This window comes from Balaenoptera acutorostrata, chromosome 20 (genome assembly GCF_949987535.1).
Source record: "Balaenoptera acutorostrata chromosome 20, mBalAcu1.1, whole genome shotgun sequence".
NCBI lineage: Eukaryota > Metazoa > Chordata > Mammalia > Artiodactyla > Balaenopteridae > Balaenoptera > Balaenoptera acutorostrata.
In genome coordinates this window covers 22,309,380-22,335,516 of record NC_080083.1, presented here as the reverse complement: position 1 = coordinate 22,335,516, position 26,137 = coordinate 22,309,380, and the positions used below count along the sequence as shown (strand labels likewise).

General features: G+C 43.8%; 2 protein-coding genes across 7 annotated transcripts in view; one reads left to right on the top strand and one right to left on the bottom strand.

The window, feature by feature from the left end:
- The window catches only part of ACACA (acetyl-CoA carboxylase alpha), a 210,266-nt gene that overhangs the window by 175,366 nt on the left and 8,763 nt on the right, over positions 1-26,137 (bottom strand). The gene's annotated exons all lie outside the window — the stretch shown is intronic.
- On the top strand, positions 72-24,504 carry C20H17orf78 (chromosome 20 C17orf78 homolog). Of its 4 annotated transcripts, XM_057535468.1 has the most exons (7): positions 72-331; positions 11,175-11,381; positions 13,914-14,082; positions 17,129-17,278; positions 18,255-18,379; positions 18,977-19,106; positions 21,773-23,398. In XM_057535468.1, the coding sequence occupies exons 2-7, from the start codon at positions 11,364-11,366 to the stop codon at positions 21,910-21,912; spliced, it is 732 nt and encodes a 243-aa protein (XP_057391451.1). In that variant the 5' UTR covers positions 72-331; positions 11,175-11,363; the 3' UTR covers positions 21,913-23,398. The 4 variants fall into 4 exon arrangements, 3 of the variants coding, with proteins under 3 accessions (XP_057391451.1, XP_057391452.1, XP_028024332.1); XR_009006242.1 differs by lacking the exon at positions 18,255-18,379 and having other exon boundaries at positions 13,839-14,082; positions 21,773-24,504; XM_057535469.1 differs by lacking the exon at positions 13,914-14,082 and having other exon boundaries at positions 11,347-11,381.

Below are 26,137 nucleotides of genomic sequence, written 5' to 3'. Positions count from 1 at the left end.
GGCGACAGCCAATGGGAGAGCGGCGCGGGGCGGAGCGACGTGAGGCGATGCAGATGGTCCGAGCGCCGCTCTGCCATTCGGGGCCCAGCGGCTAGGGGGCGGGCGGGCCCCGGGCGGCCGCGGGCTCTTTCTCCGGGGGCGGTGCAGGGCCGGCCGGGCGTCTCCCGCTCCCGGCAGCTGGGGGAATGGGGGACTGGCCCCACACGCCCCTCCCATCCCTGAGAGAGGGGCGGGGGCCCGCCGGCTTGCTGCGCGGGAAGGGAGCCCGGAAGGGATCAGGACTCAGAACACGTGAACACCTCACCGTGTTCAATCCCAGCGCCCCGAAGAGGTGAGTATCGCATCCGTGAATTGCCCAGGATCACGCAGCGTGGTTTCCAAGTTAGTGCAGGCAAACAAACTAACCCCTATTCTGAGACAACATAACCGGCCTCGCTGGGCTTGCCCGCCCCAAAGGAGTCTGAGGGGCTGGATCCTGAAGCATTGAGGGGAAGCCTCGATGAAGGAAGCTCTGTAGGAAGGGCAGGGTGCCAAAGGACAGGCTCCTGTGCCTGCCCCGAGCCCGGATAATGATGGCAGTCAACTCCTGACTTCTCCGAAAGGAGCGTGCCTCCCCACCTCCACGGTGGTTACACCAGGCCTTTGAGAAGAAGCCAACCAATTTTTCTAGTTTTGCCAGTTATTTTATAGCAAGACTTTCATGGCGGCTGTGTGTTGAAAATTAATAGTAACTGGAAAGAGTCCCAACATATAATACAACTATAGGGCAGGAGAGAAAGAAAATTAGAGAAAACTGCACTTCAGAAGAATGGGTGAAAATTGCACTTCAGAAGAATGGGTGAGTTTAACTCCTTCCAACCCTGCCCAGAGTACTTTTCTGATCCTTAACACAAGCTTGTGCTAAAGGTCGAGAGGCACAGAGGATGACAGTTTGGTGCCAGAAGAAGTTCTGTGCCAGAGGCTAAAAAGTGAATAGGGTGTAGATACACGACCTGAGGTCAGAAGTTCTTGGGTGAAAGCAGAAGCAGGAAGATGGAAAGGTTGGTCAACAGGGAAGAGTATTCATCTAGGAGCCCTCATCATACCACTAGGTGCTGGCTTCTCCAAGAGTTTACCAACCTACTTTAAAATAATAGAGACTGGAAACAGAAATTTAGAAACAAAATGTGAACTTTACAGAGAAGTGACCCATGTTTCACAATAACTGTCATTAGGTACATCTGTCAGTTGAACAAAGAGCAGAAAATCAGGATGTAAAGATAACTGAGCAAAACCTCAAGGTTTAACAAGATGTTTGACTTGACTGACTCAGGGGGAAAAAAAAAAAAAAAAAGCCTGGGAAGAGGGAAGCTTTGCCTCTCCCTAATAGTGCTCTATGAAAGAAGTGACTTTGTAAAGAACCAGAAATCTTGAGGTGGCCTGTTTTATTTTTCATCTACCTTTCCTAGTTCCTATTACTTATAATAGGTTCTTTCTTAGCGATGTTGCTGTTTATCAGCCTTAGGAGCACTGCAAAACCAGAGGAGTGGTGCTCAAAAACTGTCCTGGGGCTTCCCTGGTGGCGCAGTGGTTGAGAATCTGCCTGCCAATGCAGGGGACACGGGTTCGAGCCCTGGTCTGGGAAGATCCCACATGCCACGGAGCAACTAGGCCCATGAGCCACAACTACTGAGCCTGCACGTCTGGAGCCTGTGCTCCGCAACAAGAGAGGCCACGACAATGAGAGGCCCGCGCACCACGATGAAGAGTGGCCCCTGCTTGCCACAACTAGAGAAAGCCCTTGCACAGAAACGAAGACCCAACACAGCCAAAAATAAATAAATAAATTTAAAAAAAAAAACAAAACTGTCCGTATGGGAAACTTCAGCAAGCCCTTACATGGCCTGCTTTTTGACCTCACTGAACTTTTGAAGTAACTGAGCTCTCTAAAGAACTAGCCAAGGAAAGGCCTAATGAATGAGCTGCCGTGAAAGAAAATGAAGAATGAGTTAGGATACACCAAGACCACTTACATATGAAGAATGAGTTAGGATACACCAAGACCACTTACATATGATATAATAATCTAATTATTGTTATCAAACGGTAAGACAACTGGGCAGAGAGCTGTGTCTCTAAGACAGTACACCTGGAATTTCAACAACTCCTAAGTTTTGTGCTGTTTGGTGCATGCCACAACCTGCCTATCTCTACTACAGGCTCTTTAGAGCTGTTCCATGGGTACTTGCCACACAAGCTTATGTCTGTAAAAAGTGGAGGAGGAAAGCTAAAGGGTGAAGAGAACTTACTATACAAGACTAACAGGTGTAACAGAAGGGAGTGAGTGGCACATTTCTAGATGCTGAAACTAGAGGCTGTAATGGGCTGAATTGTGTTCTAAAATTTCTATGTCCAAGTCCCAGCTCCCAGCACCTCAGAATGTGAGTATATTTGGAGATAGGCTCTTTCTTTAAAGAGGAAATTGAATTAAAATGAGGTCATTAGGTGGGCCCTAATTCCAAATGACCGGTGTCCTTATAAGAAGAGGAGAGTAGGACACAGACACACATACAGGGAAGACCATCTGTGAATCACAGGTGATGAAGCACTTACCAGAATGTGGCTGTTTTGCTGGAGAAGATGGCCATCTACAAGCCAAAGAGAGAAGCCTGAGAAGAAACCAACTCTGCTGACACAATCTTGGACTTACAGCCTCTAGAATTGTGAAGAAATAAACTTCTATTGTTTAAGCCACCTAGTCTGTAATACTCTATTATGGCAGCCCTAGAAAACTAATACAAGTTCCCAAATATCAAATGGCCTTCAGGTTTTTCAAGAAGGTTAGATAAAGTTATCAGGGATTTTTTCCTAAGCATTCTAGCTACCTTCCAACCTTAAAGATGGTCTCTCAGGACTTACCTGGTGGTCCAGTGGGTAAGACTCGGCATTCCCAATGCAGGGGGCCCGGGTTCTATCCCTGGTCGGGGAACTAGATCCCACATGCATGCCACAACTAAGAGTCTGCATGCCACAACTAAAGATCCCGCACGCCGCAACTAAGACCTGGCACACCCAAAATTAATTAATTAATTAATTAATTAATTATTTTAAAAAAGATGGTCTCTCACCCTACTACAGGGAAAATAAGAAAAGCCTGAGGGCATCCCTGTCTTTAAGATGATACCAATCTAGTTGGGAAGACAAAACTAAACACCAAAACAGAGTGTCTAGATCTTACTCCTTAAATGATAACCATGTAAGTTTTATAAGAGCCATAGATAGGAGAGGATAAATTCTCAAATCTGAGTAAGCCCAGAAATACATAACAGTATGTGTGTCACTGTCTGGGACATTTGAGCACTTCACTGTCAATTCTACTTTAGTTTATGGTAGTGTTTCTCAAAGTATGTTCCACAGACCACCTTGAAACAGAATCAGTAGGTGCTTGTTAAAAATACAGATTCCCGGGCTCCCCTGGTGGTGCAGTGGTTGAGAATCTGCCTGCCAATGCAGGGGACACGGGTTCGAACCCTGGTCTGGGAAGATCCCACATGCCGCGGAGCAACTAAGCCCGTGAGCCACAACTACTGAGCCTGCGTGTCTGGAGCCTGTGCTCCGCAACAAGAGAGGCCGCGACAGTGAGAGGCCCGCGCACCGCGATGAAGAGTGGCCCCCGCTTGCCACAACTAGAGGAAGCCCTCGCACAGAAACGAAGACCCAACACAGCCAAAAATAAATAAATAAATAAATAAATTTATTTTAAAAAAATACAGATTCCCAGCCCCACTGTAGACTTTTTTTTTTTTTTTAACTCTTTTATTTATTTATTTTTGGCTGTGTTGGGTCGTTTCTGTGCGAGGGCTTTCTCTAGTTGCAGCGAGCGGGGGCCACTCTTCATTGCGGTGCGCGGGCCTCTATCGCGGCCTCTCTTGTTGCGGAGCACAGGCTCCAGACACGCAGGCTCAGTAGTTGTGGCTCACGGGCCTAGTTGCTCCGCGGCATGTGGGATCTTCCCAGACCAGGGCTCAAACCCGTGTCCCCTGCATTGGCAGGCAGATTCTCAACCACTGTGCCACCAGGGAAGCCCTGCAGACTTTTCTTTAAAGCAGTAATTATTCACCCTGGAGTTAAGAACAACAATTTAGGATTTATCATTATTGTCCCCCTCTTTGCTACCACATGTCTCTGATAAACAGCAATGTGTCTGTCCTACACTTGTACTTCCTAGACAGGAAAGTCTGTCAGGTCAGGCCAAAGTTGAACCAAGGGAGGAAAGAAAGTGCCTGAATAGAAAATGGACCCATGAAGAGCACCCTGTCCTGGTGGCTATCTGGCCACGGTTCCAAATTCCTTAAGTGGCAATGTCAGTGATGGACCTTTAGGACAGAGGATAGGGGATACACTGGGATGTTATTTCCCACTGGTCCCCAATATAGAACATATACTCTTATCTGGCTTCCAGCTCTTGCCATGCTTACTCCTACCTTTGCTTATGCTGGCAAACTTGTCCTTCCCCCTTCCTAATTTTGTGAATTTTTCTAGTCCTTGGGAGCCCATTTTCTCTAAGAAGATCTCGTTTACATGTCCAGCTCCTACTGATTTATCCTTCCTCTGAATTCCTCTAGCAATCTGGTCACCACCACATGGTTCAGCATTAGGCTAAAATTTTTTGTGTCTATGTTGGTTTTAGCTCTCCAGCTGAATTTTAATCTTAAAGGCAGAGAGCATGTCTTATAGTTTGGTACTTCCCCTCCATAGCTAGGTAGAGATATTCGTACGGGCTTCACTGACTGAAATAAAGGCTGGCTCTGTACCTGAGGGGCCACTCTGCTCCTGATGTCTGCTTGTCCGTCTTCAGGTCACTTCTGGGAGGCAAAACCTCCAGTAGGATACTTAGCTGCTTTACAGATGGACAGACTTCATCAAGAAAGTCAGTGCCTTGAGCAGAATTGAGGCTCCAGTTGTGAGATAGAAGAAAAAGAAGACACTAGGCCTTATCAGAACACTATGTTCCTTTGCTCTAGTCAACCGTTCAGGTTTGTCCAGGGTTAAAAGCCCGAGGGACCCGAGGGAACTTCACACCATAAGGTCAGAAAATGTCCTCAGCGAGGCCACCTTGTAAGTCTGGTCCTGATGATGAAAGGTAGGATTACACAACAAAGGACAGTGTTCCCAGTGGAGACTCCCCACGATGTTTTCACATGGACACTTGGGTTTTCACAAGGCATGTCAGCTCTCCCTCCCTCCTTATTATCCAATCCCAGACACTTCCGGTCCCTATCTGTGCTGTCTATAATTGGCAGTCACCAAAGCCTAGGTGCCTCTTGCATGACACCTCCAGCATCTTTTTTTTTTTTTTAAAAAAAGCCCTTTCCAAGTCCTATACACTTCATAACTAAATACCTAAAGAAAGTATAAGGGGACCTTTATCTGAAGGCAGGGAAAATCACTTGTTGAGGTCCTGCCCGATCCTGGGATTCTGACATTTCATATTGATCAGCTTTAAACCTTCTCATCTCTGACCTCACTCTCCCGCAGGCCCGTGAGAGCGCTCCCGGTGAGCTTACTCCCTGCTCCTGCCTCACCTTCTCTTCAGCTTCCCCAGCGTCTCCATTTCTCCCGTGTCCAACCCAGCTTTCTCCTGCTGCATTTCTCCTGCTTCCTCCCCTCCTCCTTTCTCACCTGTCTACCCCAAACAAACACCCTCACTCTCCACTGCTATTATTATATATGAAACACAGTAAATAATAAAATACAACACTAATAATTTTTGTAGAGCCTTTAAAGGAAAACTGAGCCATTGCTCAACTTCCTTTTATCCTTTTCATCCCTTCAGTCGTAAAGTTTCCCTGTATCATAACTTGTGCCGGAAGATTTCAGTGTCTTTTTTTTTTTTTAAGACGGGGTTTTTATATTATTTTTTATTTATTTATTTTTGGCTGCGCAGCATGGGGGATCTTAGCTCCCCAACCAAGGATCGCAGAGTCTTAACTACTGGACCGCCAAGGAAGTCCCCACCCCTGTCTTTTTATTTTTATTTTTATTATTTTTTTAAATAAATTTATGTATTTATTTGTTTTTATTCTTGGCTGCATTGGGTCTTCGTTTCTGTGCATGGGCTCCCTCCAGTTGCGGCGAGCGGGGGCCACTCCTCGCCACGGTGCACGGGTCTCTCACCACGGTGGCCTCTCCCGCTGCAGAGCACAGGCTCCAGCCGCACGGGTCTCAGCAGTTGTGGCATGTGGGCTCAGTAGTTGTGGCTCGCAGGCTCAGTACTTGTGGCCCACGGACTTAGCTGCTCTGCGGCATGTGGGATCCTCCCGGACGAGGGCTCGAACCCATGTCCCCCGCATTGGAAGACGGACTTTTAATCACTGCGCCACCAGGGAAGCCCCATCCCTGTCTTTTTAAATCTCACCTCTGGTTAACATACTAGACCAGCAAGTAGAACGAGCAACACAAGTCTTATTTATCAGTGGAACTACTGCGCTGATGTACCCAAATTTCTTAATGAAAACAAAAAGGAATAAAGAGGATAAAGGAAACCAAAAATGAATGAAAATAAAATGTAGTTTCAATCAATGAATGAGATGGCCATATCAATTGACTAGCATAGTTCTGGGAGTGAATACAGGCAAGCAGACCTGAGAAGAACTGGTTCTTGGTATTGGCAATCTTAGCCAACAGAGCAGCAGGGACACAGCCTTCTCTGTGTTCTGCACTGTAAAGAGCTGAGTTCTTTAATCAAGTAAACCAGGCTTTAAATCCTGACTCTGTCACTAATTAGCTCCGTGACTTTGAGCAAATGACCCCCTTTCTGAGCCTGTTTCCTTGTCTATAAAACTGAGGTAGAACACATACCCTGTAAGGTTGTGTTTTGGATTAAATGTTATAACCAAAATGTAAAGTTTCTAATACAAAACTTGGAACATAGTAGGCATGCTGAAAATATTACTTCCCCCTTTCTCTCTGGGCCCCTCTCCATTTCCACTAGTGTTCAGTACAAGAACAAAATATCCTATGGACGCTCAATGAATTCAGGAATGATTATGTTATTAAATTCACTACCCCACCCCACCGCAAGCCAATATTCCCAGGGTAATAGAGCATGTGATCAGGGACCTAGGGTTAATCTGAATCCTTTACCCTTACTTGGAACAAGTAAACAGGAGAACTGGCTGTGGCCGAAGCATCAATCAAAGGGTTGGCACTGTGAGGGTATGCCTGGCCCTGCTAGGTCCCACGGTTGTACCACACTGAAAAGGCAATTTGGCCTCTTTGGGACAACAGGAACTTTCATATACTGCAGATGGGAGAGTAAATGGGGACAACATCTTAGAAAACAGGTTGGCATTAATTAGTGAGGCTGAACCCTGCATATGTTATAACCCAGCATCCATTTCTGGATTTATACTCTGGAGAAACTTTCAAATGTGCCCCAGGAACACTGTTCCTTATGGCCCCAAACTGGAAGCAACCCAATGTCTCTCAGCAGTAGAACAGATAAATAAGTTATGGTACATTCATACAGTGAAATATTATAAAGCAATGAGAATGAACACATTATTGGTACACGAAACAATATGGATGAGTTTTACAGACATAATGTTGAGCAAAGAAAGTCAGACACAAAAGAGTGTGTTTCCTGTTATACATAGTTCAAAAATAGGCAAAACTCATCTGTGGTGGTAAAAAATCTGGATAATGGTTACTCCTGATGGTGGATAGTGACTGGGAGACAACATAAAGAGAGGTGTATTCACTTTGTGTTATACATAATAAAAAGTTTACTTTAAAATACATAGGGTATGATCTATCCATTTATATAAGTGCAAGAGCAAGTAAAAAAGTTTTTAAATATTTTTAATGATACATATGTAGATAGTTCACTATTTTTATATATTTATTTATTTATTTATTTTTTGGCTGCGTTGGGTCTTCGTTGCTGCATGTGGGCTTTCTCTAGTTGCGGCGAGCGGGGGCTACTCTTCGTTGCGGTGCGCGGGCTTCTCGTTGCGGTGGCTTCTCTTGTTGCGGAGCACGGGCTCTAGGAACGCGGGCTTCAGTAGTTGTGGCATGTGGGCTCAGTAGTTGTGGCTCACGGGGTCTAGAGTGAGACTCAGTAGTTGTGGGGCACGGGCTTAGTTGCTCCGCAGCCAGGGCTCGAACCCTAGTCCCCTGCATTGGCAGACGGATTCTTAACCACTGCGCCATGAGGGAAGCCCCGATAGTTCACTATTTTTAAAAAGCATGGGAAAGTAATGACTGGGAGAAGGGAAAGGAATGTGACCAGAGGGATAGACATATAAGGAACTCCTAAGCTACTGGCAATGTTCAATTTCTTACTTTGGGTGATGATTACATAATGTTCACATTATTATTATTATTAAAAATATGCTTATGTTCTATATACTCTTCTATATGTATGCTATATTCCACAATAAAAGAATTTAAAATAAACCCAAACAAACAAATAAAAAACATACACCCTTAAAAGACAGAGTAGCAGAGTGTGGCATTGAGATAATAATTTTAGAGCTGGAAGAGGCCTTCGAAACAATCTTGTCCAACCATTTCATTAAAGGAACTGAACAGAGGCCAGAGAAGGTAAGTGACTTCCTCAAAGTGATTCAGTCAATTACAGAGCCTAAGTACTCATCCCATAGACCCACCCTGTTTCCTACTATCTTCCAGAGTTACATCTCTCACCTGCACACAACATAAAACTCACCTATGTTATAGCTTTTTTTCCTCCTAAATTTGAAATTTTTGTTGTGGGGAAATGAGATCAGGAGAGAAATCCTCTCCTCCACAGATACTGCAAACACTTAGAAAACCAGTCAAAATGTCTGTAATAGGAAAGAAAAAAATGTCTAGTAGTAGAGAAACAGTTCTGGGTCTGTTTTTTTCTACTACTGGATATTTTGACTCGTTAATGAAGCTCTCCCACTTCTCTGTACCCCACAGTATGGCTGCTCCAACCTGCAGGCTGACTTTTGGGAAGGGTCTGAGAGTCGGTAAAAGAAAACTTTTCTGCTTTTTTGTACGAGCACAAGGTCTCTTTTGGGAAGAGTGAGCTCTTCTGCCACCTTGTGACAGAGAATGAGAATAGCCCTCAGAGCCTTTCCTACCCCTGCTCCAAGGTGGCAGCACTGTAACGGGGCATCCAGGAACTAATCTACAGAAAATTTCAGACAGAATGACAGCAGGGGAAAGTGTCTGACACCATAAGGGAGCAGAGAACAATGCAATCATGTTAAGGAAATAGTAAGCAAAAACCATGAAGCCCAGGAAAGGCAATGGAGCCCCTTTATTCTCTGCCCACCAGCCCTGCTAGGAGAATCAGGCAACTGAGACAGTGCTGGTCTGAACCAATCAAGATTTGAGGCACTGATGTTCCCTGTATTCGGCTGGCTTCACTTCTATCCTCTGTTCCATAGCCAAATGTCTTTCAAAGATGATATACACTTCTTCACCTCCAATTCCCTCTCAGCCAGCCGCCTCCTACTTCCACCATGCCGCTGGAACTGCTCTTACAGAATTGTCAAATCCAGTGGACAGTTTGTCCAGTGGACAAATCCATTCCTCCCTTGAAATACCCTCCTTTCTTGGCTTCTAGGACATCCACTCTCCTGGTTTTCTTAGCTCAGATGCCACCTCCTGACAGAAGTCTTCCCTGACCACCCTACTTAAAGTGGCCTCTGGGAATTCCCTGGTAGTTCAGTGGTTAGTCCGCGCTTTCACTGCCGAGGGCCCGGGTTCAATCCCTGGTTGGGGAACTAAGATCCTGCAAACTGCCAAAATAATAATAATAATAATAATAATAAATAAAGTGGCCTCTGTCATTCCTCCTTCACCTCATCGCCCCGTTTGTTGCTTCATGATGATTATCACAATCTTTAATTATCTTGTATGTGTATTTGTATATTATTTATTGTTAGCCCTCTGCACTACTTTATTTTCAACCATGTTTATTGTCTGCTTCCCATTGTTTCCCATGAACTCACACTTGGCCTTGCTCATGCTAGAATAGTGGCTGGCACACAGTAGGTGCATAATAAAGACTTGTGGCAGGAAGGAATGAAAGGCACTGTGGCTGCATGTTCAGCAGTTCCTCCCCTCCGTCCACATTTCAGGAAACATGTCCTTCAGTGACACCTCTGTCCTTTCTGTTTTCCCAAGATTTCCCTTCATGCTCAATTTAGCCAGATTTCAACCTGAATTAAAATGTCAGGAAACAGGGTAGTATTTAAATTATGCTTTGACTCAGACCTCATGAAATCCCTTATGGAAAGTCCCTTGAATCAAGCTCCCTTTACATCATTATCAGAGCGTCAGCCTCTAGAACCTTCTTACCCATAATCAAACCTATAATGGCTCCAATGGAGTAAGTACATTCACAGTGGGTAAAGAGACTTCAGAGGGTCTGAGTAGATCTTCATTATTGCTATGATCCCCCTAGCTATGCTATCACAAAGTCTACAATTTTAGAAAAATCTAAAGGATACAATTTTAGAAAAGTCTTCTACAACAGTTATCTGTGTAGGAAAGCCTTCCCAAACTGCAGGCAGTACCACTCACCTAGTGTACTTAGCTCTTCCTCACAACCTCTCAGCCCAGCAGTCATAGGAATGTGGTCCACCTACACTCTCTTCACTATTCGGGAGTGTGAAAATGTGCAAAACTAGACAGGTATGTCTGTACTAAGGTAAGTTTATGTGTATAACTGTGAAAGAATTCTAGAGATCACTGGGTTGGAACGCTCCATTTACAGAGGGGAAAATTGCGATCCATAGGAGTCAAGAAATATTTCTCACTGCGCCACACTTAACCACACGGGCTGAACTGGAACCCAGTTCTGTTGACTCCTAGTCCAGTGCCCTCACCAGTGTAACTCACTGACTCACTCAGTCCTAGTTTCCTGCTCCATTCTAGAAATCACTTTCCTTAATAGAATCTCTCCATCTCTTTATGTCGGTGTGTGAATAGCCGTGCCTGTGTCAGTGAACATGTATGCGAATGTCTACGTGTCTCTCTGCGAGTATTTGTAAAGCATATCACTGGGTGTTTATGCCCTTTCTCCCAGGGAAAGCTCTAGGTAATTACAGCTCCTTATGTCGGCACCAGCGGTGAAGTCAGGTGAAGATCTTCTGAATCAATCATTAACAAACAAACTTGGTCCTCTCTCCCGTCAGGAAATGTGGCAAAATAATTAGGGTGGAACCAGACTCTCCCAGGGTCAAACTTGGTTCCAGGCAGTGAAAGAATTTAGAGACGAGGCTATAAGTGGCTGTGACAGACCAGCAGCATACTGTCTCTGCAAGGAGAAAGTGCCCAAGCTAACATGGATACCATCTTGGTTTTCAGCCTCATCATTACATCCTATGATGTTAACAGGAAAGGTAAGTACTTCTCTAGCCTAGTATTCTGGGAAATCCAAAGAGAAGCCTAGAAAGTGTTTGGGGGTCTATTCCGCCAGATAGAGATACAGCCAATACTCAGCAGATGATGCTTTCCCCATGTTATTCAACCCAGAGAGACAGCTGTTTCATGGTGAGAAGTCTTCAGAGAGTGTGATGCATTCTTCCATTTTGTTCATGTAACTAACATTAAAATTCCTTTCACTGTCAGATGGCTTTCTTTCCTGGAAAGTACTGTCAGAGTTTCAGTACTGTCATCCCCTAAGACTCCTAAAGTCATAACCCCTCATAAGATGTTGTCTTCCTTTTTAAAGGCATTACATCCAAATAGATGGGGATGCTGTTGGGTGGGAAGAGCTGAGAAAGGGTAGTGTGAGGGTGGAATAGCACCGCTTGCTGCTCTTTGATAACTGTTTATTTAAACCATGATTTTTCAAAGCGTCCTGAACAGTTCACCTCTAAAATTAGCTGACCAAAGTTAAGGCCAAACAGCATAAGGTGCAGCAGTAACAAATTTAACAAATGAAGAAAACTCACAACACCCTGTGAGTTATGTGCCAAAAAGCATAAATAACTATGACCTATCATTCTATGGGAACCTGGAGAGATATCTTGTCCAACGATACACTTATTAAACTTTCAAAAGTTTTAATACAAGAAGGTAGATAAAACAGGAAGGAGAAGAGATAATAGGCAGTGTTTGAAGGAATGGGTTGGTTAGTCTTTCATTAACTTAGTTAACTCTTTTACCTTCTTTTTCCCTAAGGATAATAGACTGGTACCCAGTTTTCTTTATACTAGGCTAACTCCCACTTGCATAAATCTTGAAGTCCTTTTGAGGGAATGTCTGATCTCCCCAAGTGCAAGTTTTATGAGAAGGAACTGCATTCTTCTGTATCTCCCTCTCCAGTGCCCAGAATTCTCAAGAGGAAGTACCCAGTCAACCCTGACCTTTTTTTTCCCTCAGAACTCAGAGACAGCAGTTGCCAAGTGGAACCGCTGCCTGGTCTCTTCCTCTCAAAGGGCTATGCTAATGCGAGGTAGGGAATGGGCCCTTCCTGAAAAATCGTTTTGCCATTCCTGAACATTTTTACCTTTAAAAGATGCTTGTCTCCCCCAATCTGAGCCCAGATCTCAAATATCCTGTTTAAAAGCTATGTGTCCCCCTGAGAGGCTTTCTGGAAACCCAATTTTATCTTTTATTTTTTTTTTAATTAATTTATTTGGTTGCGCTGGGTCTTAGTTGTGGCAGGCGGGCTCCTCAGTTGCGGCTCGCAGGCTCCTTGGTTGTGGCATGTGAACTCTTAGTTGTGTCATGCATGTGGGATCTAGTTCCCTGACCAGGGATCGAACCCGGGCCCCCTGCATTGGGAGCACAGAGTCTTATCCACTACGCCACCAGGGAAGTCCCTGGAAACCCATTTTTAAATGAACTGCTATTGACTCACAGACTTAGAGCATGAACTTATGGTTACCAGTGGGGAAGGGTGTGTGTGTGGGGGGGGAGGGATAGTTAGGGAGTTTGGGGCTGACATGTACACACTGCTAGATTTAAAATGGATAACCAGGCTTCCCTGGTGGCACAGTGGTTAAGAATCCGCCTGCCAATGCAGGGGACACGGGTTCAAGCCCTGGTCCAGGAAGATCCCACATGCCACAGAGCAACTCAGCCCGTGTGCCACAACTACTGAGCCTGCACTCTAGAGCCCACGAGCCACAGCTACTGAGCCCGCGTGCTTCAACTACTGAAGAGCCCATGCTCCGCAACAAGAGAAGCCAAAGCCACGACAATGAGAAGCCCTCATACCGCAACGAACAGTAGCCCCCACTCGATGCAACTAGAGAAAGCCCGCGTGCAGCAGCGAAGACCCAATGTAGACAAAAATAAATAAAATAAATAAATTGATTAATTAAAACAAAAAGTTCTTCAAAAAAAAAAAAAGAATGGATAACCAAAAGGACCTACTGTATAGCACAGGGAACTCTGCTCAGTATTCTGTAACAATCTAATTGGGAAAAGAATTTGAAAAAGAATAGATACATGTAACAAAAAATAAATTAAAAAATAAAATGTTCACTTATACAATATAAATTAATTAATTAATTAACTGTTGTTACCTAAGCCATGGCTGCACAAATCAAAGAGACAGGGTGAGGAAAGAGAAGGAGGCGGCACTCAAGCAGTTCTGCGTTAGAAAAAACAACCTAGGAGCATCTCTCTGGGCTGCATTTACTGCAGTCACCGATCTTCATGGGACTCATGGCGGGAAGGGGGAAGGGCAGGGCTTGTATATTTAGTACCATAGATACATGCTGAGGAAGAACTGAAGGAAAAAGAGAAGAAAGTACAGCAGTGGGCCATGAATGGAAGTGGGTTGGCTGGGCACCATTCAGATTAAGAACTGGCTTCATTTTCCTATCTGGCTTTTCTCCTTCCAGAAGCTCAGACAGAAGCCAAATGGCCCACATTCATCAAAATCAGACTGTGGCTACCTTGCAGTGTCTTGGTTCTAGGAGCAAAGTGAAAGTCAACCTTGTATATTTGGAAAAAAGGTGAAAGGTCAAGCACACTCTGAAGAACCTGAGAGTCACGCTGTTCCCCGCAGAAACAGCACTGCCCCCCCTAGCTGTCACCTAACCCTCACATCCAAGGTTCAGATTGGATCCCTTGTGACAGGCAAAGGTGAGATTGGAAAATGAGATGGAGGTAGGCACTGCCTTCTGGCTGACATCCTTGGAGGCAGGTAGAGCTTAGTAGCAGCTAAACCCTCAAGGAAATGGATTAGCCTCTCTCTCTTTAGGCAAATCTATGTAAATTTTTAAAATGTCATTTTAGTGCATGGATTAGGCTCTCTGGAATTTGATTAGTATGAATTGATTCCCATGGTCTGTTTACCCCACGAGAAACTGTGGGATACAAGAGAAATAACGTCAAACAAGTGTTTATTTCTCCAATGCTCAGTTTCCATAGCTACAAATGAGAGATTTGACAAGATGATCTAATTTCTAGATGTGTAAGCCCAACAGCAATATGTAAGGCCTCTCAAATAGCCCTTTCAACCTGCTAGTATTATTACAGAATAATCTCTAAAGGAGATTTCCACTTAAATATAATGTACCCAATGTTCCCTATTTAAAATGAATTATTTTGTAATAAAGCATCATCTCCTAAATTATCCATTTCATAACTTTGCATTTTTTGTAGATCTTCTTAAAGTGGGGGAATTCTTGCTCAAAGATTCTTAGCCAAAGAAAAGCTAATATTGCAATTCCATCAGCACTGGGAATAGACTGCTTGTATTTACAAACTTGCTCCACCTTAATACTCAGTTACCTAGCAGATGAGACCTAAGAGATGAGCTGCCAACAGGGATGGACATTAATTTAGAAGCTGGGCAGAACTGGAACTACACTGACGGATGAAAAGCCTATTAAGTAGATTTTGAAACAGTGGCTCCCAGGAGGTGGGAAGACATGCCACACTGAAACCCCATTATCCCTGTGGCTAGAGGGCACAGTTCTTCTATGCAGAGACAGGATCTCTAGGTTTTGCCTTCTCTTTCAATCATAATATCACTCAGTTTGCAAAGTGTTTTTCACACCTGCTTTCTCATTTTTGTTTCCGATCTTCACATCACTCCTGTGAAATAGGTAGACCAAGAATTATTTTATTATAACCATCCTGCAGATAAGGAAACCAAAACTCAGAGAACTTATATGTTACTTTTCCAAAGTGAGATTTATTTATCTTCATCTAATCTGACCCAGAAACACATATGCTATCACTTCAGAGAACTGATTGGCACTATGCTGAAAAAAATTCCACATAATTCTCTTGTTTTTCCTTTTGAGCCTGTTGGCTCTTTGTCTCTGCTTATCTTTGCCAACACTGTCTTCCTGATTAAACAAATCAAGGACTACTTCCCCTATAATTTGTGTACAGCACCTGGTACTGTGCCCACTGGCCTCTGAAGTAAAGAACTGTCATTTTCACATGGACTTAAGACCTGGGAGAATAATTCAGAAAAGTCAAGTAGGACGTACAGATCTCAATTTAATAAGTAATGACAGGAGGCCATTAAAAATAGAATAGGAACAACTGTCGGAACTGGATTAGATCGATTTTGGAGGCACGTGAAGGTGGTTCCAGACCACAGCCAGCATCCATCCGCACCCCATCTTTTCCACAGCTGTCTGAGTCACCATCATCTCTCATTTGGATTCTGTGAGAGCCTCCTAACAGGTTACTCTGCTTCTCCCAGGCGCCCCCTACAGTCTGTTTCCAACTCAGCAGCCCACTGATCCTTTAAAAACAAAGCCATCCAGTCACTTCTCTGCGCAAAAACTTGCAACGGATCCCCACTTCAAGCAGAACAAAAACCAAAGTCCCCAAACTGGCCTACAAGGCCCTAAGTGATATGGACCCATTTCCTTCAGAAACTCCCTCATCGCCTATGACTGTCGCCTTGCTCACTCCACTGCCATCTCTCTGGCCTCTGTGCTCTTCCTCTAAAACTAAAACATGCCAGACATACTCTGCCCCAGGGCTTTTACACTAACTGTTCCCTCTGCCTAGTTCCCCAGCATCTGCTTGGCTAATCCCCTCCCCTCCTTCAAGTCTCAGCTCAATTCTCATCTTCTCAATGAAACCAGCCTATCCTGTAGGTCGCCCAACCACTGCCCACCCGCACCCCTCAGACTGCTCCCTTACCTTTCTCTACCTTTAGTTTCTTTTCATAGTACTTATCCCCTTCTAACAAACCATAAAACTTACTGTACTTATTGTCTGCTTCCCCCCGTCCCCCCTCAGCCCTCTTTCCCCCTTGCTTGTTCCCATGGCAGAATGTACCCAGCTGATATATCCAAAGTACGGAAGCAGTCCCTGGCACATACTAGATATTCATTTTTAAATATTTGCTGAAAGAATGAAATTGAGGGGTGCGTGAAGCTGGGAGGTCTCCCCTTCTTCCAGCTCCCCCTTTCCCCAAACCTCTCTCAAAGTCGTTGACTTAGACTCCACTAGACAGACCTGCTGCAGTCATTAAGGCAAATTATGCTACTTCATATTCTTCCTTGGACTTTGGAGCCATCTTTTTTTTTTTTATTAATTTATGTATTTATTTATTTTTTGGCTGTGTTGGGTCTTCGTTGCTGTGCGAGGGCTTTCTCTAGTTGTGGCAAGTGGGGGCCACTCTTCATCGCGGTGCACGGGCCTCTCACTGTCGCAGCCTCCCTTGCTGCAGAGCACAGGCTCCAGACGCGCAGGCTCAGTAGCTGTGGCTCACAGGCTTAGTTGCTCCGTGGCATGTGGGATCCTCCCAGACCAGGGCTCGAACCCGTGTCCCCTGCATTAGCAGGCAGATTCTCAACCACTGTGCCACATGGGAAGCCCCTGGAGCCATCTTTTTTAAAGAAGGAAACTTTCAGTGGTGCTACACCCTCCATCCTTATTATCATTATGGCCTTACGAGTATGGCCATACTCCTTCACTCTGAACCTACATTAGTCAAAGGCGCCATGGGAATTTAATCCATATCTTATTAGTATCTCTATCCTCATTTATTCTTTGGCATTATTAAGGCCCACACTTTAAACCTATGGACAGATCGATGGGGGCCACAGTTAGAAGTTTATATCAGCTGGGTAGAGCTAGGGTTTTGTCAGGTGAAATCAAAGGCAGGATAAAGTTTTCTCAGTTGTCCTTTCATTGTTTCTTTCTTGTTTTATAGCTTTTTTACCAGGGATCTCCCAGTGTAAGGTCTATCCAGTGATGGGGGCTTCGTCAGAGACTTTTCCCACCACTACCACCTTCGTAACTCCTGGGAAAAAAGGAGAGAAAACTACAAGGATTGATGATTTTTCTAGTCCTCTGAAACAAGGTACAGAATAAGTAGAGGTGAGACAAGAACGGAAAGAAAAAGAAACATTTTCAGTCCCAACACCTGCCTGGGTCTCCTAGAATTTTCCTGGAGGTTGAGAAGTTACACACAGTTTGCATTAGAAAATCACTCCATTTCTTATGGGAAAAAAATCAGCTTCTCTAATAAAGAAGGTCCCAGAAATGTTTGTAGCTTGACACTATTAATAATCCTTCACCTCCACACAAGTGAGCTCACCTTGTAGCCAGATTTGGGGACAGCATAAAGGGTATTGGTGTGGTGGGTAATTCCAGCCATTGTGTGAATAGAGAGGCGACATTTAAACTCTAAGCACTCGTTACAGTGATGACAACAACCAAGAAGCATGTTTTCATCTGCATTGTTTTTACAAAGAGCCCTCCCTAAATTGGCCAGGACTCAAATTCTGTAAGATTTCAGTTTGGGTTACATCCCAGTTCCAACAGGAGAAACATAAATATGAGATTAGTAATAACAAGATGCATATGAGCCATTTGTCCCCAGATTTGGCTTATGACCCCAAAACAATGGCAATTTACCTCTGTCCCTCCTATGCCCCATTAAATCGAGACGAGCATAGGAAAGGTGATTTGCTAATCCCATACAGTATGTGTGTCGGGGCACGAGGACAGAGACCCTGAGAGGGCTGCTGGTGACAGACTCCCTTGCGTAACTTATCTTTCCATGAAAGCAGTGCAAGAATCAATCCTACTTGATCATGGAAAAATTCCAAATCCTAGTAAAGGTGACTCTGGGAAGAGACTGCAAAGGAGGTTAGAGCAGAGCCCATGATGCCTACCCCACTCCTGACTCTGGACTGGAAATTCAGCCTCTGTCTCTGAATCAGGCTGGGCCCCTATTCGTCTTGTGAGCCAGGAGAACTTGAAGTCAAAAGGTCAACCTCTTCCTTCTCTCAAGTTCTCTTTTCTCCTTTTTCTATTCCTCTCTCTCCTTTTAGACACAGATGAGGACCTAGAGAAGAGGCAGAAATGGAGCACTGTGGTCAAATTTCTGATTGCAGTCACCTTGTTGTTTAGTGGAATTGCCATTATAGCGTTCGTCATTTTTGAAGTCCCATGCCCTGTAAGTTTGCTGATGTACTGGGTCCTTGGACTTGATCTATAAAGACCTCCTTCTGTCCCAGAGGCAGGCTGGCCTAATGAGAAAAGCACAGACTTTGGAGTTTGGACACACCTGCCACTCTACACTCACTAGCTGAGTGGCTTTGAGAAAGTTGTTTGCCTTCTCCAATCGCAGCTGCCTCATCTTTAAAATGGGACTAATGATATTTGCCTCTCACGGTGGTTATGAAGTTTAATGGAGATTCTGTGGGAAAGGCTCCTGGCACGTAGAGGTGCTTGCTAAATGCAAGTTCCTTTCCTCTGCTGTACTTGTATATTCTCTAGGGAGGATAGAGCCAATAGGAATGAATATTTTCTTTTTCCTTAGAAGAGATGATTTTCAGGAATTCCCTGGTGGTCCAGTGCTTAGGATTCCATGCTTTCACTGCCAGGCCCGGGTTCGATCCCTGGCTGGGGAACTAAGATCCCATAAGCCGTGTGGCACAGCCAAAAAAACCAAGAGAGATGATTTTCTTTAAATGGCCTGATGTGAGGCTTGGAAGATAATCAGATGCACAGCAGCCACCTGAAGTTAATACCAGTCATTTTCTCCCTTCAGAGTCAATGCCGAGGAGCCAGAGAGCTATGCCAATGCCAGAGGTTGTGGAGAAGGCAAAGAAAGGAAGGCCAGCAACCTGGTGTAGCTGAATCCCAGACTGACTCTCAGCCCAAAAAGGAAAGTGTTCTCTGTATGTCTATTGTCATTTGCCTAGAGAAAATGGGGTTAATATATAAATCCTGGGGGACAGGAAGCTGCTTTAATTATGCAGCAAATGTGGGTAATTCTTTTATGTGTCAAGAAATGGGCAGGTATTTGTACTACTGTTTTCTTAACATCTGCAGGGTCATAATACAATAGGGTACTTATTGAAAATAGCTATTTCTGGGCATCAGATATAATAAATCAGAATGGCTAGAGTGGGACCAGGAATCTTATTTTTAAGATTTTTTTTCACTGGACCACCAGAGAAGTCCCTTTTTTTTTTTTTTTTTTTTTTTAAGATTTTTAACAAGCTCCCTAAGTAGAGGTGGATTTACTGTGAAATTAATGAAGCTTAAACTCAGGACCCAGGGGACCTGCACAAAGGCTTTGTATCCAATTTTGTATTTTTAAAATTTGTATTCTTTTTCTTTAAAAAGGGTCCCTGAAATTGTAAGAGCTTCAGAGCTCACAACCTATGTCTCCATCCCTGCCCCTGGGTAACTCTGACATACAACACAGTTCAGGAACCACCACACTTGAACACAGCCTGAATACTTGGCAAAGCACCTTCTTTCTTCCCTGCCCTGGGGATTCCTGGCAGGATTATAAATCCATATTGCACTTTAGTGTGTAAGTCAGACACCACACCACTGGCTCAGCATGGCTGCTTTAAATAGTTTTCCCACCAGGAATGGACGCAGCCTTCGAATACAAGAAAGTGATGGGTGCCTTCTCTACATCTAAAAACCCACTGAAGCAAAGAGATGAGGTCTCAAATACTTTTTTAAATTAAAGAAGGTGGCCACTTCTGTAGAATTACAGCACTGAGAATGGGTCTCAAAGATTATATAGTCCAGGATGGGACACACTCTTTAGTGCCATGTCAACCACACATATCAACAATCAAGCAGAGGACTTCCCTGGTGGCGCACTGGTTAAGAATCCTCCTGCCAATGCAGGGGACACGGGTTCGATCCCTGGTCTGGGAAGATCCCACATGCCGCGGAGCAACTAAGCCTGTGTGCCACAACTACTGAGCCTGCGCTCTACAGCCCGTGAGCCGCAACTACTGAGCCCATGTGCTGCAACTACTGAAGCCTACACACCTAGAGCCATGCTCCACAACAAGAGAAGCGACCACAATGAGAAGCCCGCGCAGCGCAACTAAGAGTAGCCCCCGCTCGCCGCAACTAGAGAAAGCCCGTGTGCAGCAACGAAGACCTAATGCAGCCAAATAATAATAATGATAATAATAATAATCAAGCAGAGTGCAACTAGAAGATGAATACATTCCAGAGGTCTAATGCACAGCATAGCGATTATAGTCACCATATTGTATACTTCAAAACTGCTAAGAGACTAGATGTTTTACATTCTCACCACAAAAAGCAATGATAATTATGTGACGTGATGGGATGTTAGCTAAAGCTACCGTGGTAATCACAATGCAATTTATAAATGCATCAAATCAACACATTGGACACCTTAAACTTACACAATGTTATATGAAAATTAAATCTCAATTTTAAAAAATCAAGCATGGCACTCTTTCCACCCAGGCATGGCATCAATCTTTTTTATTACAGTGCTTTAGGTATCCAATGCCAACTTATTTGTCATCTCTGGTCTAGGTTAATATTTTCTATAATCCTGTTTCTGCCAATGTTAGATGATGAGCCCATGTAAATTAGTATAATTCTATAATTGGGTGTATTTTTAGTTCTTTAATCCAATCAACATTATCATTTCTACTGAACATTGAAAGAAATAGGCCTGAAGGGGACTAAAAAGTCTAGTCCAGAATTAGAAGAAGCCATGTAACAGCAACTCTGATTGAATTTCTCCCATGAACAAAATAAGCTACTAAATGATAAAGGAATTAATTTTAAAAAAGAAATTTTATACACACTGCCTCATTTGAGCCTCATAAAAATCCTGGGAAGTAGCTAGGGCAGGTATCTACATCTTACTGATATTTAAACTAAGGCTTAGAAAGGTTATTGACTTTCCCATGGTCACACAGCTAGTGGAAACAGAACTAAAATTCAGGTCTTTTAATTCCTATACTGGATTTATTGGCTTATTCATCTCTTCCACAAAATTTTACTGAAAGCCTTCTATGTGCCAAGTTCCCTGCCTTCAAGAGGCTTAGAGTCTATGTTCATAACAGTTAAGCATTTAGAAAGTACATACAAAATCAGATGGGACACGGTATAATGAGAGTGGAATGGGATTAGTAAAAAATATTTGGTCCACATTGACCCAGATCTTTGCCCCTTCTCAAACAGAGTGAGATTGTTTGGGCCTGATTCCAGGAATGAAGTAGAATCCCTGTGCATCTGGGATCCAAAGTAACTGCACATCCAGGGCCCTTTCCATTCAAGGCAAATCGGTCAAAAAGGGATGGCTGGGCTGTTTACTAGGAGGTTATTGGTTCCAACAAACTGTAGGTTCTCATACATAAGTGCACCTTGCTGATACTTTCTCAGTGTAAAGCACAATAACTTTTCCTAGAATTGATGGGGAACAAAGGCGAAATGATGTGAACTTGGAGTTACACGGGGTTTTGTACTAAGCTATCTCTTTGTTGGTACATTAAGAAATACCCATTTGCATCCTTCTTTATCTTTCATATTTCCTTTCAATCTCTAGGTTGGACAAGATGCTCCCAAATCATCAAGCCCCAAGAAAGCTGCAGAGATCACTGTGGTCCACGAGACATACTTCTGAAAAGTTCTGCTCCGCCTCACACACTGAATGAAAGATACTACATTGTCTTCTCCCTACTATGAATTAGTATGGGCAGATTCTTGCCAATTTTACCCTCGTATCTTCAGCAGGGACATTACGGTCAGACAGTAATGCCAGGCCAATGAGGGGGAAGCCTGGGCTCCAGAGTTACTCTCATGCCTTTGCTACTGACTTAGCCACAAGCCTCTGAAATTAACTTGGTAATCCCACAAAAAATGGATATTTTTTTCATCCCATCAAATGAAAACAAAAAGTCTTCCCTCTAAGCACTATGAATGGACCCATTACTCTCTTTGACAAAAGGTTTAAACACAGCCTCCAAGGAACTGAGCAAAGCAGCCCTTGGTGTGGCACATTCACCAAGTCCTCTATTGTCCTCTCTGCTGACCTCACGCGCACTGGCTCTCAGCCGGCTGAGGGTGGGGGCTCCTGTTTTCCCAGGCTGGCATTCATAGGGCTTTATGACTTAGCCTCTGCCACTACATGCAGCTCTCCACACACTGGGGAAGGGAACGTGACCCTAAGCGTTCCAAAAGTCCTCCTCGTGACTCATCCCCAAAGCGCTTAGGGACTGCATACAAATAGGATCCAGACTGGGAATTCCCTGGTGGTCTAGTAGTTAGGACTCGGCACTTTCACTGCTGTGGCCTGGGTTCAATCCCTGGTCGGGGAACTGAGATCCTGCAAGCTGTGCAACGCAACCAAAAGACAAAAACAAACAAACAAAACCAAATAGGATCCAGACAAGGTCTGCTGATAACCCAGAATTCCTGAAGTTGGTCTGACATTATACCTTACCATCACGGTGAGCTGCAGACATTCTGAACAAGGATTCCAGAGCAACATGATTATGTGCTCTTTCTCACAGAGGCACGGCTATAAGTCAAGTCTGACTTACTTAAGTAAGAGTTTGGTGAGAAAGTGAAACAGCTGGTTTTTATTTTAATACTCAATGCAATATTTTATTGTATTTCTTAGCTGTGGTTTCTTCCTTTCCCTTACCTCAGCTAAGAGATAGTTTAAGAAAGGCTCAGTTTATAGAATTTATTATGAAATTAGATTTTCATTTATACATTGTAATTTTTCATAAAACTCAAAACTATGGATTACAATGCATACGACTTTTGACAACGAAACGAGACACCTACAATCTATTTTGTGTATTAAAGAATATTCTACTTGTTTTACCATTATAAATTGTCTTATTTGAGAAATTTTCTAAACATGTTAAGAAAAAAACTGTCAATATATCAATAGTTTCAATGTTAAGCTAATTGAGTATTACCTAACAACGAATTTTTGCAACAACTAATCTTTTTTTTAAATTATTTATTTATTTATATTTTATTTTTAGCTGCATTGGGTCTTCATTGCGGTGCACAGGCTTCTCACCGTGGTGGCTTCTCTTGTTGCAGAGCATGGGCTCTAGGCACGCGAGATCACTAGTTGTGGCTCGTGGGCTCTAGAGCGCAGGCTCGGTAGCTGTGGCACACGGGCTTAGTTGCTCCGCGGCATGTGGGATCTTCCCAGACCAGGGCTTGAACCCATGTTTCCTGCATTGGCAGGCGGATTCTTAACCACTGCGCCACCAGGGAAGTCCCCAACTAATCTTACAAATTCAAAATTACTACTCAAACCTGTGTTCTAAAAACTGCATTTTGGAAATGTTTTTATTATGATGGTGGCATGAAACAGCTGACCTTAAAACAGAGCTTCAGTGAAAAAGGGACTGGCATGAGGGATACAAAGGGTGTTGTCCTGATTCTTTTCATGCGTCTGAAACCATTCCATTTCATTTTGGTGAAATGTGCCTGTTCCTAATTGTTTTCTTAATTCTCTGGTAACAACAACAACATATACAAATCATATCCTCCTTTCTTTCACTTTAAGTACTGTCAAAAAAAGGTACAACATCTAGCCTTAAGCCCTGATTTGATATTCAAGCTGACCCTAGAAGAGATGGAACCAAGCAAGGATGATGATAGTTTTCAAGGAAGCCCTAGAGATCCTCTAGGTGCCCTAAAGTTCCACAGAGCACACTTTGAAAATATGCTAGGCGGAGAGGAAAGACCACTGAGGCTGGCATTTGAATAAATGAGTATCACCCTCCACTGATTCACAGCATCACCTCCAGTTTATCCTGCCATCTGTGGCTCAGTCTAACCATGAAATAGGGAGAAAAAACCCCGCTCCTTCTCAAGACCACTAGGGAGGATGATTAAACACATTCCATACTTAAAGCTCTTGGTCTAGGACTGATACCTACATTCATCCCCACCTTCCCAGGCTTTATCCACCAGAGAATGTCCTTTCCTTTAATCCAGAAACAGGAGATAAAACCTGTGGCAGAGTCTACACTCATTAGCTCTACTGCAAGAATATAATTTGGGGGGCTTCCCTGGTGGCGCAGTGGTTGAGAATCTGCCTGCTAATGCGGGAGACACGGGTTCGAGCCCTGGTCTGGGAAGATCCCACATGCCACGGAGCAGCTGGGCCCGTGAGCCACAGCTGCTGAGCCTGCGCGTCTGGAGCCTGTGCCCCGCAACGGGAGGGGCCGCGATAGTGAAAGGCCCGCGCACCGCGATGAAGAGCGGTCCCCACACCGCGATGAAGAGTGGCCCCCACTTGCCGCAACTAGAGAAAGCCCTCGCACGAACCGAAGATCCAGCACAGCCAAAAATAAATAAATAAATAAATAAAATTAAAAAAAAAAAAAAAAAGTAATTGTGTAAGGTTTTAAAAATATATATATATAATTTGGGTAAACATGTACAGTGACTTTTCTTTATAGAGATTCACCGATGGAATGGAAATTGTTTATTTTGCTTTGGGGACTTGTTTCACCAGCCAAAGCAAGGTCCTTTTGAGGATTTTCTGACTCCCTAATCAGTTAACAATTTTCAATACCGTATTCTCTTACCAGTGGAGATCTTTGAAAACTAAAAGATAAGAGAGAGCGCGGAAGGGAAGGGAGAACTCCCACGTGGACCTTGGGAAGTGACCTTTATTGTTTTTTTCCCTACAGGCATCCTCTTTATTTATTTATTCATTCATCTTTATTGGAGTATAAATGCTTTACAATGTTGTTAGTTTCTGCTGTACAACAAAGTGAATCAGCTACATGTATACATATAACACCATATCTCCTCCCTCTTGTGTCTCCCTCCCACTCTCCCTATCCCACCCCTCTAGGTGGTCACAAAGCACCGAGCTGATCTCCCTGTGCTATGCGGCTGCTTCCCACCAGTCATCCATTTTACATTTGGTAGTGTATATATGTCAGTGCTACTCTCTCACTTTGTCCCAGCTTGCCCTGCCCTGTGTCCTCAAGTCCGTTCTCTGCAGATCACTTCACAGCAGGGCACAATACTCCCTGTCACCACTATAGACTGAGCTATAGACTCAACTTGATAAAACGCCATTTCTGTGGGGAGCCAATTATTCCTCTGGGAAGTGACTAGTCAGCAAGGTTTTTAACTGCAAATTCTTTCTCATTAAGTTACCACACCTTGTTTTTCTGATTATTAAAGTACATCCTCATTATCAAAATGTTTAGAAAATACTGGAAAGTGAAAAGAATAAAAACAAAATTATAGCTAATCCTTCTTCCCAGAGATAACCACTATTAACACTTTGATGTATCTCTTTACAGATTATAAATATATACACATATACATAAAAAAGATATATATGTTACACAAACACCACCATACTCTTCATACCATTTTAAACCTGTCTCCCTCTTTTGGCTAATACATTACTACCATATTTCCAGTTAGCACAAGTATGAAGTTGTGTTTTTTTCAAGTCTTAGGCTGGAGAGGACTGAAAGTCATTCTACCTTTTTTAAGAGTCTGAGTCACCCCAATACTTTTTTTTTTTTTTTTAGTAAATTTATTTATTTATTTATTTATTTTCGGCTGTGTTGGGTCTTCGTTTCTGTGCAAGGGCTTTCTCTAGTTGCAGTGAGCGGGGGCCACCCTTCATCGCAGTTCGCGGGCCTCTCACTGTCGCGGCCTCTCTTGTTGCGGAGCACAGGCTCCAGACGCCCAGGCTCAGTAGTTGTGGCTCACGGGCCCCGTTGCTCCGCAGCATGTGGGATCGTCCCAGACCAGGGCTCGAACCCGTGTCCCCTGCATTGGCAGGCAGATTCTCAACCACTGCGCCACCAGGGAAGCCCCACCCCAATACTTTTTGATAGGCCCAAAGATTAAAGGAGGTAGTTGCTTAGGACAGAGAAAGCACATTCACAGACACCTGCAATTT

What these genes read in the sequence shown, in the direction of transcription:
- C20H17orf78 (XM_057535468.1), top strand. An exon ending in TTTTTGAAGTCCCATGCCCT is followed by an intron (nt 18,380 to 18,976) that starts GTAAGTTTGCTG and finishes TTCTCCCTTCAG; the next exon opens with AGTCAATGCCGAGGAGCCAG. An exon ending in CAAAAAGGAAAGTGTTCTCT is followed by an intron (nt 19,107 to 21,772) that starts GTATGTCTATTG and finishes TTCAATCTCTAG; the next exon opens with GTTGGACAAGATGCTCCCAA.